The 13,812-nt window shown below is 38.0% G+C and overlaps 1 protein-coding gene across 1 annotated transcript in view; it reads right to left on the bottom strand.

Annotated features, from left to right (window-relative positions):
• Nucleotides 1-1,112: 1,112 nt before the first annotated feature.
• Nucleotides 1,113-13,812, bottom strand: part of LMNTD1 (lamin tail domain containing 1) — a 34,832-nt gene continuing 22,132 nt past the window's right edge. Inside the window, exons 4-7 of the mRNA XM_032646967.1 lie at nucleotides 4,811-4,997; nucleotides 4,152-4,271; nucleotides 2,168-2,382; nucleotides 1,113-1,565 (exon numbers count right to left, since the gene is read on the bottom strand). Of these exons, the coding sequence (XP_032502858.1) occupies nucleotides 1,391-1,565; nucleotides 2,168-2,382; nucleotides 4,152-4,271; nucleotides 4,811-4,997 (697 nt within the window). The 3' untranslated portion in view covers nucleotides 1,113-1,390. The remainder of the gene's footprint in view (nucleotides 1,566-2,167; nucleotides 2,383-4,151; nucleotides 4,272-4,810; nucleotides 4,998-13,812) is intronic.

The following is a 13,812-nucleotide window of genomic DNA, read 5'->3' as shown; positions in this document are numbered from 1 at the left end:
TTTGGAGGGTGCTATTTCCCAACATGTGTTAGCATACTAACATGGTGGTTCTTATACTGTGTGTACAGAATCCTGTGATTCCAGAGAGGTGTCTCAAAGGTCACAGGGAAGGAGGAAAGAAGATGGGTGTGGTGGGTAGTGGGAATCACTCTTCACCTTGGACGGGTCTCCTTTTATCCGTTTCATATACTGGGATTCTGCAAAGATTTCATTTAAAAAAGCATCCCTGGCCTCCCTGGTGGCATAGTGGTTGAGAGTCCGTCTGCCGATGCAGGGGACACGGGTTCGTACCCCAGTCCGGGAGGATCCCACGTGCCGCGGAGCGGCTAGGCCTGTGAGCCATGGCCGCTGAGCCTGCGCATCCGGAGCCTGTTCTCCACAACGGGAGAGGCCACAACAGCGAGAGGCCCGCGTACCACACACACACACACAAACAAAATAAATAAAATAAAAAAGCATCCCTCTGCTAAGTATAGGTTTGTAAATCATTATAACCTCACCAGGATACAGCTGCTCCATGAAGGTCTTTCTCCACAGCTTAGAATCTGCACTGTGTCTAATCAGTTCTTCTTAATCATTTGGCAGCGTCTGGTGAACCTCATGGACTTTCTTGCCAGAAAGCATCATGTAGGCATACATTTTTTTCTCCAAGTTTAGCCAGATTCATGGACTTCCTGAAGTCCATTAACAGATCCTGGGCTAATAACACCAAGTCTAAAAGCTTTATTTAGAGGATTTAAATAAGAAATTTCTGGGTGAAATAGAGTAAGAATTTGGGAATAATATTAGAGTGTGTTTGGAAAAGATGGATAGTTTTTAGCACACCTTAACTTATCGGACCAATTTATCCTGCCGAATGAAAAACAAATTATACTTTTGACCAAACTTCAAGAAGCCTATGTACTCTTTTTTTTTTTTTTTTTGCGGTACGTGGGCCTCTCCTTGCTGTGGCCTCTCCCGTTGCAGAGCACAGGCTCCGGACACGCAGGCTCAGCGGCCATGGCTCACGGGCCCAGCCGCTCCGCGGCATGTGGGATCTTCCCGGACCGGGGCACGAACCCGTGTCCCCTGCATTGGCAGGCGGACTCTTAACCACTGCGCCACCAGGGAAGCCCAAGCCTACGTACTCTTGCTGGCCATGCTGTTCTTTGGATTCGTTGATGCACTCAGATACTGTGCTAGAGCAAATAAGTGAACAGCTCACGGTACTTGCTTTAGAGGCCGTCTGTTCTTGAGGATATGAATACTTTTTAATACTTAGAGACTTTTACAACTTAACCACCTTTTCACCAGTTCTACACACACACACACACACACACACACACACACACACACACACACACACACACACTCACCACTTACTCTCCACTGGAATAAGTATCCCTTTGGCTTACCTGGCTGGATCAGGCTTGGCTGACTGAGACCTGGGCTGTCTGTCTAAGCTGCGTTCAGTCATGTAGGTGTTGTAAGGATCAATCAGTGGACAGTAAGGATGTGCAGAGACATGAGGACTGTGGCACCAGGGGCTGCGATTGGGGAAAAGGGTTGGTGGGATTTCTTTTTCTCTGTAAAAGAAAAATTAAGCCCAAATTGAACCCCAAAGGCACTTCATACAGTGGCATTAATAATGAAAGCTCAATTAGAGTGAAAGCATGTTCCAAGACCAGAGAATATGGCTTTTCTAGACTTTGTGGGCAGCCCCATTATCACATCAGAAGCATTTGCCTACAAATGAATAACATAAATTCCGTTCTTTCAGCCACAGCCAGCTCTTGATCCAAGATGAAAATTCTAGACGATGCAAATCTTCCTCCACCTAAGCACTGCCAAAGGTGTGGTGATAACTTCATCTCTGCACTACTCCACGGCCTTACCTCTAACAGCAGTGCTGTTGTGGAATGAAATGACCAGAGGGGTCTTGATATCACCCAGTGGAAATTGACAGCCTTTATCATCCCACGAGTTTACCCTACTAGCTCTGTGTTTTTATATTTTAAAACATAAAAGCTATTATGGTTTTTATGGTCTTATTCAAAATAGGAGTGTTTTGGTCTTTATTGATTTACCTATTCATCATATATCGCACCCAGTCACTCCCACCGGCTCAGCCCTTATTAATTGTGGGAAGGACTTAATTTAAAAAAAAAAGAAAACAAGCAACTTTTACCTTGTAAGAGAAGCTTGAACTCGTTCCACCTGATATTTTGAGATATCTTGCTTAGATTGGTCTTGTTTTTCTTTAGTTGTAGTTGTAGCTGCTGGCCAATGAAACATGTGCCTTTGAGATGTTGGACTTACTACTGAGCATCTGTCACATTCAATGTCAGTCTCTAATTTCTCCCATGCTTGCTTCCAGTGGATAGGAGTGTACCAGGCAACAGCCTAACAAAAACGATTTATTGACATGAAATACTATTGGAGTTAGGTTTTTCTTTTTTAAATGACATAGGCTTATTGCAATAAAATTTCAAAGTCAAACTGTGATGTCATTTACGTCCTGTGTAAGGATTAGTGAAACACATGATGAGGCTGTAGTAAGACATCCTGGCCTTAGTTTCCAGTTGTGAAAATTACAAGCTGTATACTCTCAGGCAGATTAGTCACCTACTGTCCTGGGCTGTGTCCTCATACGTAAAATGGGGAGGGTGGTGGTGAGGGTGTTCTATGAGGGTGTGGTGAGATTCAGTTAAGCTACTGAATTTTGTAACTATAAAGAACTATGCAACAGTAGTTGTAATATTAATAAGTTAAATTTTAATGGTTAAGACTTATCTATCATCTATCTAGTCTTATTTGAGATGGGGGATGGGCATTAGAACTAAAGACATGGAGAGGAAACCACATCCTCCAGGTTAGAATCCTAGGTGGGCAGGTTTTTTTTTTTTTTTTTTTTTGGTTTCCTGAATATGTGGCATATATGTGCACATATATGTGCAAAAATTATTCAGAAAAATCATGTGTAGGGACTAATAATTATGTTTTTGTTCAACATGAGAAAAGTTAGGCACCAAAGTGTGCCCTATCATTCTACTTGTTCTCGTGATCTGTTTTTAGTTTATAAAATTAGAGGTTTGGGTTGATGCTGTAACCATTGCCAAACCCTTTATTTGCCAGCTAAACAGACATAAAGGCAACACAAGGCAAGTGCAGCTAGGCTAGGCCCACAGCAAAGAAAGAGAAAGATGCAATCTTTCTTAAAAGGTTTAATTTCATGGCTCACAGCAGGAAAACCCCACTTTTGGTTCAGTTCATCAGTTAGGGATTCTCCTTTTTTGCAGCTCAAACATAGGTATTTGCGTGGAAAATAGGCTTATGATCTTTTGAGTGCAATCTCTCTCAGTTAGATTGTAAGCCTTTCTTACCCAAGGGCAATATTTTATTTCTTCCTGTACTATAGGGGGCTTAAAAACGTCTGATGATAATGACAGTGATAATGTGATAAAATGACAAGTTTTCCTCTGGAAAACATTCACCTCTGGAATGTTGACCATATGAACCCTGTAGGCTCTTTTGTCTGGTTTTATTTTACTGTTGCCATTTTGCCTATCATGTGACCTTGAGCCAGCCATTTAACTTTCCAAGCCCCATTTTCTTCCTTTGTAAAATGCTTAAATAATCTGAGAATCAAAGGAGATAATGTACATATAAATAGCCTTTTGAGTTCCTATGGCACAGGAGCGGTCTGTTCCATATCTGAATCTCTAATAGAAAACAGTGTATTGGGAAAGTCCCAGGCGTTGAATCATATAAGATGCCTATTAAATTTCTGACATGTAATATAGAGGCTGCAAATCATATAGGACAACAATGTGGTTGGTGAAAAATATCTAGCCCTGTTTAAAAATCAGTAGACTCGGGGCTGCCCTGGTGGCTCAGTGGTTAAGAATCCACCTGCCAATGCAGGGGACATGGGTTCGAGCTCTGGTCCGGGAAGATCCCACAAGCCGCGGAGCACCTAAGCCCGCAAGCCACAACTACTGAAGCCCACATGCCTAGAGCCTAGAGCCAGTGCTCTGCAACAAGAGAAGCCACCGCAATGAGAAGCCTGCGCACCACAACGAAGAGTAGCCCCCGCTTGCCACAACTAGAGAAAACCCGCATGCAGCAACGAAGACCCGACGCAGCCAAAAAAAAAAGAACAGGACACTGACTTCACCATTAGGTTTGCACAGGATTGTTGTACAATTTGGGCTTGTCCTAAATCTGTTTTGTTCCTTCCAAAGAAACTCTGATGGCGGCTGGTGCTTTGCTTCAGATGCTGCTGCCCAGACCTGAAAGAAAATAGTTTGTTAATAACAATTGCCATTGGAGTTCAACATAGTTTTATAAATGTCAGAGGGTTACTGCAACACATCTTTCTAAACAGGTGAGGTTTTTAAAATGTAATGACTGTATAATATGTAATGTCAAGCTGTGTAACTGAACAGCTACTGTATGTGGTTTAGAGTAAAGCCCAAGAAAGAGAGGGGAACTCTCCAGTGTCGCCTAAACAAACCCTCTCTTTGTTTTTTCTTTAAAGATTATGTTTGCTTAGTTTTAGGAACTTAGGTATTTTATTTTGATAGTTAAATCATAAAAGCACAAAGTATTGTATGCCAAATTGAAGAAAGCTATGGAAATTTAATTATGGGTATTCATTTATATCCAGAGATGGACGAAGTGGCACAATTAACCAACAACAACCAAAAAAATCACATTTAACAGAGAGATCAAGGGATGAAGAAACCACTGGTGCTAAGCCACGGTCTGACAGGGTAAATGAGTTTTTCCTGAACAAATCTAGTTCATAGTATTTATATCTTATACTCACTGTTACTGTGGAATTGGCCTGCATTATGATATTGGGAAGGAATTGGTACAGAGAGACTGTTTGTCCATCCACATTTTGTTGGAGAATATGATTTCCGATTTCCAGTTCTTTGTCAAGGGAAGAGTTAATGAGCTTCACGCATAAACCTTTGACATTCACTTCAGCTATTTTAATGTCTCCAAGAGCACTAGAAAATAAAACTCAAAGATTATAAGGTGCCTTCAGCTGAGCGTGTCTTTAGCTCACTTTAAGGACTGGATAATAAATATGCTTTGGAAGTTGCTCTTAAGCTGTATATTCTGTTGGACAAATTCCATGTAGAAATAGTGTATTTTGTGCCTTAAGCAAATGGCTTGATTTCTTAGTTCTGTTTGGTTATCTGTGCAACAAAATGATCTTTCACATAAAATAAACTTTAAAAATGCTTTAGGTATCAAGATAAAAATGCCATTGGGAGGTACTATTATTATTATTTAAATTTCCTACTGTTCTTCACAAGAAATACTGAGACGTGAAACTCTCAAGTAGATCAAGAGGAAAGTTAAACTATTTAGTTTATTTCTGATAAGGTTACTATGAACATGAATTGCAACTATATGCTTAAAAGAATTCTGCAAACTTAAAACATACACATATAAGATGGTATTTTTTCCCCTTCTAACATTTCGAGGGCTTAGTATGTATCAAGGACCAGGTTAAACATTTATATATCAGCATTTTTCAGAGTGTGGGTCACAACCTATAAGTATTGGGTTGGCCAAAAAGTGCCTTCTGTTTTTAAGTAAAAATAAAAGACACATTTTTCATTTTCACCAAGAACTTTATTGAACAACGTATTCACCCTTTTGTTCCACTACCTTCTGCCATTTTTCAGGCAACTTCATAATTCCATCTTTCCAAAACTTTTTATCTTTTTGAGCAAAGAACTTGTCCAGGTGCCTTTTACAGTCTTCCGGGAATTGAAAATTTTCAGTAAGAGAATTTTGTAAAGACCCAAATAAATGGAAATCCGAAGGTGCAATGTTTGGTGAATACGGCAGATGAATCAGAACTTCCCAGCCAAGCTGTAACAGTTTTTGCCTGGTCGTCAAAGAAACATGTGGTCTTGCCTTATCCTGATGGAAGCTTATGTGTTTTCTGTTGACTAATTCTGGACGCTTTTCGTTGAGTGCTGCTTTCAGTTGGTCTAACTGGGAGCAGTACTTGTTAGAATTAATCGTTTGGTTTTCTGGAAGGAGCTCATAATAAAGGACTCCCCTCCAATCCCACCATATACACAACATCACCTTCTTTGGATGAAGACCCACCTTTGGTGTGGTTGGTGGTGGTTCATTTCGCTTGCCCCACGATTACTTCCATTCCACATTATTGTACAGCATCCACTTTTCATTGCCCATCACAATTTGTTTAAAAAGCGGAACATTTTCATTACATTTCAGTAGAGAATCGTATGTGGAAATACAGTCAAGAAGGTTTTTTTTGCTTAACTTATGTGGAACCCAAACATCAAAGCGATTGACATAACTAAGCTGGTGCAAATGATTTTCAATGTTTGATTTGGATATTTTGAGTATGTCGGCTATCTCCCGCATGGTATAACGTTGATTGCTGTCAGTTAATGTCTCGATTTGATCAGTATCAACTTCAGCTGGTCTACCTGACCATGGAGCATTGTCCAGCGAGAAATCTCCACCACAAAGTTTTGCAAACCACTTTTGACACATTCAATCAGTCACAGCAACTTCTCCATACATTGCACAAATCTTTTTTTGCATGTGGGTTGCATTTTTACTTTTCTTGAAATAATAAAGCATAATATGCCAAAAATGTTGCTTTTTTTCTTCCATCTTCAATATTAAAATGGCCACACAAAAATTCACCAATTTTGATGTCTTTTTTTAAATGCATGCTTATATGACAGCTGTCACATACAATCTAACAAAATTGTTTTGAATGAAGTTAAAGACAACTAAGTGCTACTAGAGTCATCTTACAGAGAAAAAACGAATGAAACTTTTGGCCAACCCAATAAGCCATGAAATCCCTTTGGTGGGTTAGGGACATAATTTTAAAAATGAAATATACCCCTACCAATAATAGGAACCAATACTTATGATGTGCCAGGCACTCTTAACATATTATCAATAAATCTATGATTTCATATCTATAATTCCAAAATGCAAACATATCTGAAAAACCAAAAGATTCCTAAAAAAACACACTTGAAGCAAAATCTGACCTGAATTCCTTTGGTGGCAAAACCTGAGCTGAAACTGAGGAGAGGCTAGTTACTGTCTTCATTCATGATTTGTGTAACTATTCATAAATTTGGCTGTGGAAAGATTACTGTTTGATTTTGGATACTTCTCCAAGCCCTATTGGGGTGTTATGTAATATGTGTTCTAGTCACCATATTACTTTCTTAAAATCCTCCAAATTCTGAATTTGGAAACATGTAAGTCTCCAAATGTTTTGGTAAAGGCATTGTGGACTGGTAGTTACTTATTTAATTCTCACAAAAGGCTACGTATTTCTTATTGAAGTTCACCATAAAAAATTTGAAAAAAACTATATTATCTCATTTAATTCTCACAAAAACCCAGTGAGACAGGTACTATTTTTAGTCCAACGTTATAGAAAAGGAAACTGAGGTTTAGAGAGATTAACTGCCATGTCCCAGTTCTCTCAATAAATGTCAGTTCTTGTTCTTCTTTTTCAACTAGTAAAATCTCAAAGAAGTTTGATCCAACCATTCAAATTGTTTAAATTTTGTATACACCCTGGTGGTTGAGCACTGCTAGAAGACACACACACACACACACACACACACACACAGTATAGACTGCTGCCACCAAGTGAATTAGTGGTCTCCAGCCACATGTGGGCCCTTAGTGATTGGTAGCAAACTGTGTTCTTCATGAGCTGAGCCAGCACCTTCTGTCATTCCCTCAACAACATTCAAATCCCTGCCTCACATCTCCAGTTTTATTGTCAGAAAATGATCTCACTAAGAAAATAGAGCCATCAGAAAGAAGTGTGTTTTCCTGCTTTCCACGTAGAAGCAGCTTCACCCATGCCCACACTGACTCTTCGTTCTAGCCACCTCGTTTCAGTGCAAGAGGAACCCTTCTCCCGTCTAAAGTGAAACTCTGCTTACCACCCCCTGCTGCTGCTTTGGAGTTTCAGTCCCATTCTCCTTTCACACCAACCTCTCCCTCCAGACTGCCTCTTTCCCCCAAATATGTACATATCTTCCAAGTGCTATAACCTTAAAAAAGAAAAACACAATCCTCCTCTGGCTTCCACTTCCTATTGCCATCACAACCGAGCTTTTGGAAAGACTACGGCATGAGTTCTTCATCTCTTATTCACTCCCTCAACCCACGACCATATATTTCTGCCTTAGACCAAGATGATTAAGGCCCTCTTAAATTGGTCATCAATTAGTAAATTGAGTGGTAACTTTTCAGTCTTTGTCTTTTTTTAAATAGAGGTATAACTGACATATAACATTATATTAGTTTGGGGTGTACAACATAATGATTCAGTATTTGTATATAAGGCAAAATGATCATCACAATAAATCTAGTTAACAACACTGATCACCATATATAGTTATAATTATTTTTTCTTGTGAGGAAAACTGTTAAGATCTACTCTCCTAGCAACGTTCAATACAATACAGTATTAGTAACTGTGTATTATATTAGTAACCATTCTGTACATTACATCCCAATGACTTATTTATTTTATAGATGGAAATCTGTACTTTTTGACCCCCTTCTCCCATTTTGCCCACTCCCCACCTCTTGCTTCTGGCAACCAATCTGTTCTCTGTATTGATGAGTTCTTTTTTTTTTTTTTTAGATTTCATTGATAAGTGAGATCATATGGTATTTGTCTTTCTCTGACTTACTTTACTTAGCACAATGCCTTCGAGGTCCATCCATGTTGTTGCAAATGGCAAGATTTAATTCTTTTTTTATGGCTGAATAATATTGCATTTTATATTTATACCACATTTTATTTACCAATCATCCATTGATGGACACTTAGGTCGTTTCCATATCTTGGCTATTGTAAATAATGCTGCAATGAATATGGTGGTGCATATATCTTTTTGAATTAGAGGTTTTGCTTTCTTCAGATAAATACACAAAAGTGGAATTGCTGGATTATATGATAGCTCTGTTTTTAATTTTTTGAGGGACTTCCATACTGTTTTCCATAGTGATTCAAGTTACATTCCCACCACTCAGTCTTTGTCTTAATGTCTCTGTGATACCTGCCTCTGCCAGATAGGTCCTTCTCTCCTTGTTTCCCCAAGTCCACTGTTTTTCTTCTGCCAGTCGGGTTGTTCCTTTATAGTCTCTTTTTCAGATTTCTCTTCCTTCATCCATTTCTCAGACGTGAATCCCTGGGATTCTGCCCTTAACCCTCTTTCATTCCCATCACACTCTATATATATGATATCACCCACAAACAGGGCTTTCAGCAACCATTAATACACTGATGACTGCTAAATCTAAATCCTTTTCCTGCTGAGCTCCAGACCCATAGAAACAACTGACCCCGTAGAAAGAAAGACCCCAGAGATACCTCTAAATCAACATGCCCCAAAATGAATTCATCATTTTAGAAAAGCAGAAAACCTATTCCAGGAAATTTCATCATCATTTATCCTGTTGGCCACGCCTGAAACTTCTATTACTTTCCTGCTCTTTTATCCTTCTTGCCTTATCTGTGATGATGTTCTATTAATATTACTCTTTAGTAGCTTCTGTATATAGTGCCTTCTCTCCATCCCTATTTGCTGTCTTCATTAGGCTCTTATCACCTCTGTGTCACAGTGTAACAGTGTCTTAACTGGTTTCTCCAGTCTTGCTCCCTCCTAACCAATCAACATTTTGCTTCCAGAGCAATCTTTGTACAAGGATAAATCCTTCAAAGTCTGACCATTTCTTTCTAGAGAAAACACCAATGTCACAGCATGGAAACCAGGCCCTACGTAATCTATCAGCCTCTTTAATTTCTTTTTTTCCCTACTTCCTATCTTTGCTTAAATTGCAAAACCACAAGAATTTCTCACAAGACTTGTGATAATTCATGTCATTGCATGCTTCACCCATTGCCTATGCATGCGCTATTCCTTCTTCTTGTTCCACAACACTTGAAATTTTCAGACTTCTTAATATCTTGGGTACAAAATATCTCATTGTTATTTTAACCTGATTTTCCCTGTTTATAGTGCAGTTGAGTAAGCTACTTATTGGCTACTCAGTTTTCTTTTGAAAATTGTCTTTCATATAAATTAGTCCATTTCTATAGGGTTGTTTTACATTTTTATGATGGATTTATAGTATAGTATTTAAATATATACAGAAATTTTTGAAAGAACTGTGTGGTAATAAGTGGGTATTATCCATGTTAAGTTATTATGTTGGTAATAACTTCCTATGACAGCAAGAGAAAACTAACATACACTTCTTATGAATTGTAGAATCACAGTGCTAAAAATATTGCTTGCAGTTTTGGTCTCGGTGCCCTCACCAGAGATTTATTCCAGAGTTTTCTGTTTTCTATTTTTCTGTTGATAAACCAGCTACCAATCTTTTTGTTGTTCCTTTGAAGGTAAGTGTCCTTTTTCTCTGGCTGACTAAGATTTTCCTTACTTCTGTTTTAGAAGTTTTTCTACATTGTACCTAAGGTTTTGTTTGTTTTTTTTTTACCCCTATGTTTTCTCTTGCTGGGAGTTGGTAGTGTTGTTTGTACCTGTGGCTTGATGTATTTCATTTCTGGGAAAATTCTCTGCCAGTATTTCCACCAATACTGTTCTACCTCAGTCCTTCTCTACTCTCCTTAGTGACTTCAATTACAAGCATTTAGATTTTTAAAAATCTTGCCCTAATTTTTCCTTACGCTTGTTTTTTCTAATCTCTTTGCTCTCTGTAATTCAGCCTGGATGTTTTCTTCTGAGAATGTTCCGGTTCAATAATTCTCTCTTCTGTTGCATCAAATATATTGTTAAACTCATCTACTTTTGAAATAGTAATTTTGGATTTTTTTTTCTAGAATTTCCTACTGATTCTTTTATTTTTAGTTTCCAGTTCTATGCTAAAAATTTTTCTTGTCATTTAATTCCTTGACTATTTTAGTCAAGGTTATTTAAAAATCCCTGTCAGATAACCATAATATCTGGATCACCTAGGCCTGTTTTTATTGTCCATTTTTAATCTTAGTTTTGGGTCAACTTTTATTGTTTGTATGCCTTGTTATTTTTGACTTAGTGCCTAGTATGATAGATTAAACATTGCAGAGGTAATTTAAAGCTATGTCTAATTTTTTCTTGATCCAGAGAGGATTTACTTTAACTTCTGGCAGCCATCTACATTGGGGGGAAACCACTTTAATCCAATCAGGGTGTGAAATAATTTGACACTAGGCTTTGGCCCCAATTAGGCTGGTTTATTTTGAAGATAGCCTTAATACTGTGTGTACCTTTGAAGTTACAACTGAAAGCCTGGGGTGTTTATCAGTGACCCTCCTTCTTGACAGGCCCTGAATCAAGCCAATTTTTATTCACCCAGTCCCGTGAGACTGCCAAAATCTCTGAATAACTTCTCAGCCTCTTAGCTGCTGCTTTCAAATTGACAACTGTTTTGAGGAGAAAAGTGGCTCCAAATGTCAAGTTATCACTTTGAGTTTCCTCTCCTAGAAGAGGACTTGTAAGAATATAAGATGTAAAATCTATGAAATATTTATGTATTTATTTATTTATTTGGTTGTGCTGGATCTTAGTTGTGGCAAGCAGGCTCCTTAGTTGTGGTTCATGGGCTCCTTAGTTGCAGCTCACTGGCTCCTTAGTTATGGCACATGGCTCCTTAGTTGTGGCATGAGAACTCTTAGTTGCAGCATGCATGTGGGATCTAGTTCCCTGGCCAGGGATCGAACTGGGGTCCCCTGCATTGGGAGTGTGGAGTCTTAACCACTGTGCCACCAGGTAAGTCCCAATCTATGAAACCTTGATCTACACTACCAAACTGCCTTCAGTGGTCTCACTTTATACCCATACTACATTGTATGAGGTTGGCTGTTTTGTAGAGAGGTTCACTCTTGAGCAATGTATATCCCTGTTCCTTTCTTTTACATTACTGTTATGGTTCTTACTAAATTGTAGATATAACATTTTTACTCTTATTTAATAGCCCTAGAATTTCTCTATGTCATCTTCATTCTAGTGTTACTGAATTCTCTGTGGGATGTTTTTATTTTTTGACAGAATTCCCTTTTGTTTTTGAGACTTGCTTTTTCTGCCTGGGAAGATGAGCAGTAGTTTGAGTTTTTCTTTTAACCAGATAAGACTCTAGAATAGCTCAGTTATCTCTTTGTTATCATATATGTAATTGGATATGTACAGTTGCTTTTCAAAAACATTTCATTATTCAAGTGAAACGTTTATTCATTCATGTTAAATTTTTTATTTTATGCATATAAGTAGAATAAATTAGCTTGTCTGAAAGAAAAAATACCATTGTTCATATCAGGGCTAGCCACTTCATTTGCCTTCCTTTTGATATAAGGCCAAAAGTTACAGGAAAATATCTCACAATAATACATGGAAATTCACTGAGCCAGGGCTGTTAATCTGCTATCACACAACCTTCTGTAGTCATCTTTTTTTTCTTCCCTGTAAGCCTTCCCATTTTTCCTTAGTAGGAAAATGACTTGAAACCTCTAAGTTGTGACTGGCTGAGAGTGTAGAGTGATGTACCAATCATTCTGTCAGTAGCCTTTGCATGGTCTTGATTTATAGAGATTGAAAAGACAAATGGCTATATCACTTCTTTAAAAATGACAATTTTTCATTATTTAAGCTCTGATTTCTCTAGTTGTTGGAGTCTACTTGATAGCTCCATGCTACTTTACCTATCTTACTTTAGATTTTTGCTACTCTAAAGTTTATTAAACTTATCTTTAGCATTTCAGTTCTTCCAATATGCATCTATCTAACATTATCTATGAAAATTGGCACCTGTGTTTATAGTTGCCATTAACACAAGGAAAGACAAAGACCACATGATCACACTTTTTAATCAGATTCAGAAAAAGCATTTGACAAAATTCAACATCTTTTCACTATAAAAACTCTCAAAAAATAGGTAAAGAAGGAACATACCTCAGCACAATAAAGGACGTATATGAAAAGCCCACAGCTAACACAATCAATGAGGAAAAACTTCCTCTAAGATCCACAACAAGGCAAGGATGCCTATTCTCACCACTGCTATTCATCTTAGTACTGGAAGTCCTACCCAGAGCAATCAGGAAAGAAAAAGAAACAGAAGGTGCCAAATTAGAAGGGAATAAGTGAATTATCTCTGTTTGCAGATGACATGATCATACAGGTAAAAAACCCTAAGAACACCACAAAACAAATTCAGTAAATTGTAGGATGCGAAAATCAACATACAAAAATCAGTGGCATTTCTGTACACTAACAATGAACTAACCAAAAGGGAAATTAAGAAAACGATCCCATTTACATTAGCAACAAAAGAACAAAATACTTAGGCAATAACTTAACCAAAAAAATGAAAGATTTATACACTGAAAACTACAAAACACTGGTGAAGGAAATTTAAAAAGACACAAATAAATGGAAAGACATTCCATGTTCATGGATTGGAAGAAGTAATGTCAAAATGTTCATACCAGTCAAAGTGATTTAGAGATTCAGTGCAATCCCCATCAAAATCCCAATGGCATTTTTAAACAGAAGCTGTAAAAAAAAAAAATCCTAAAATTTATGTGAAACTACAAAAGACCCCAAATAGCCAAAGCATTCCTGAGCAAGAACAAAGCTGGAAGTATGACACTTCCTGACTTCAAATTATATTATAAAGCTAAAGTAACTAAAACAGTGTGGTACCAGCATTAAAAAAGACATATAGACCAATGGAACAGAATAGAGAACCCAGAAACAAACCCACACATTTATGGTC

The sequence above is a fragment of the Phocoena sinus genome, chromosome 10 (genome assembly GCF_008692025.1).
Source record: "Phocoena sinus isolate mPhoSin1 chromosome 10, mPhoSin1.pri, whole genome shotgun sequence".
Classification (NCBI taxonomy): domain Eukaryota; kingdom Metazoa; phylum Chordata; class Mammalia; order Artiodactyla; family Phocoenidae; genus Phocoena; species Phocoena sinus.
The sequence above is the reverse complement of the archived record's forward strand: the minus strand, read 5'-3'. Positions and strand labels throughout refer to the sequence as shown.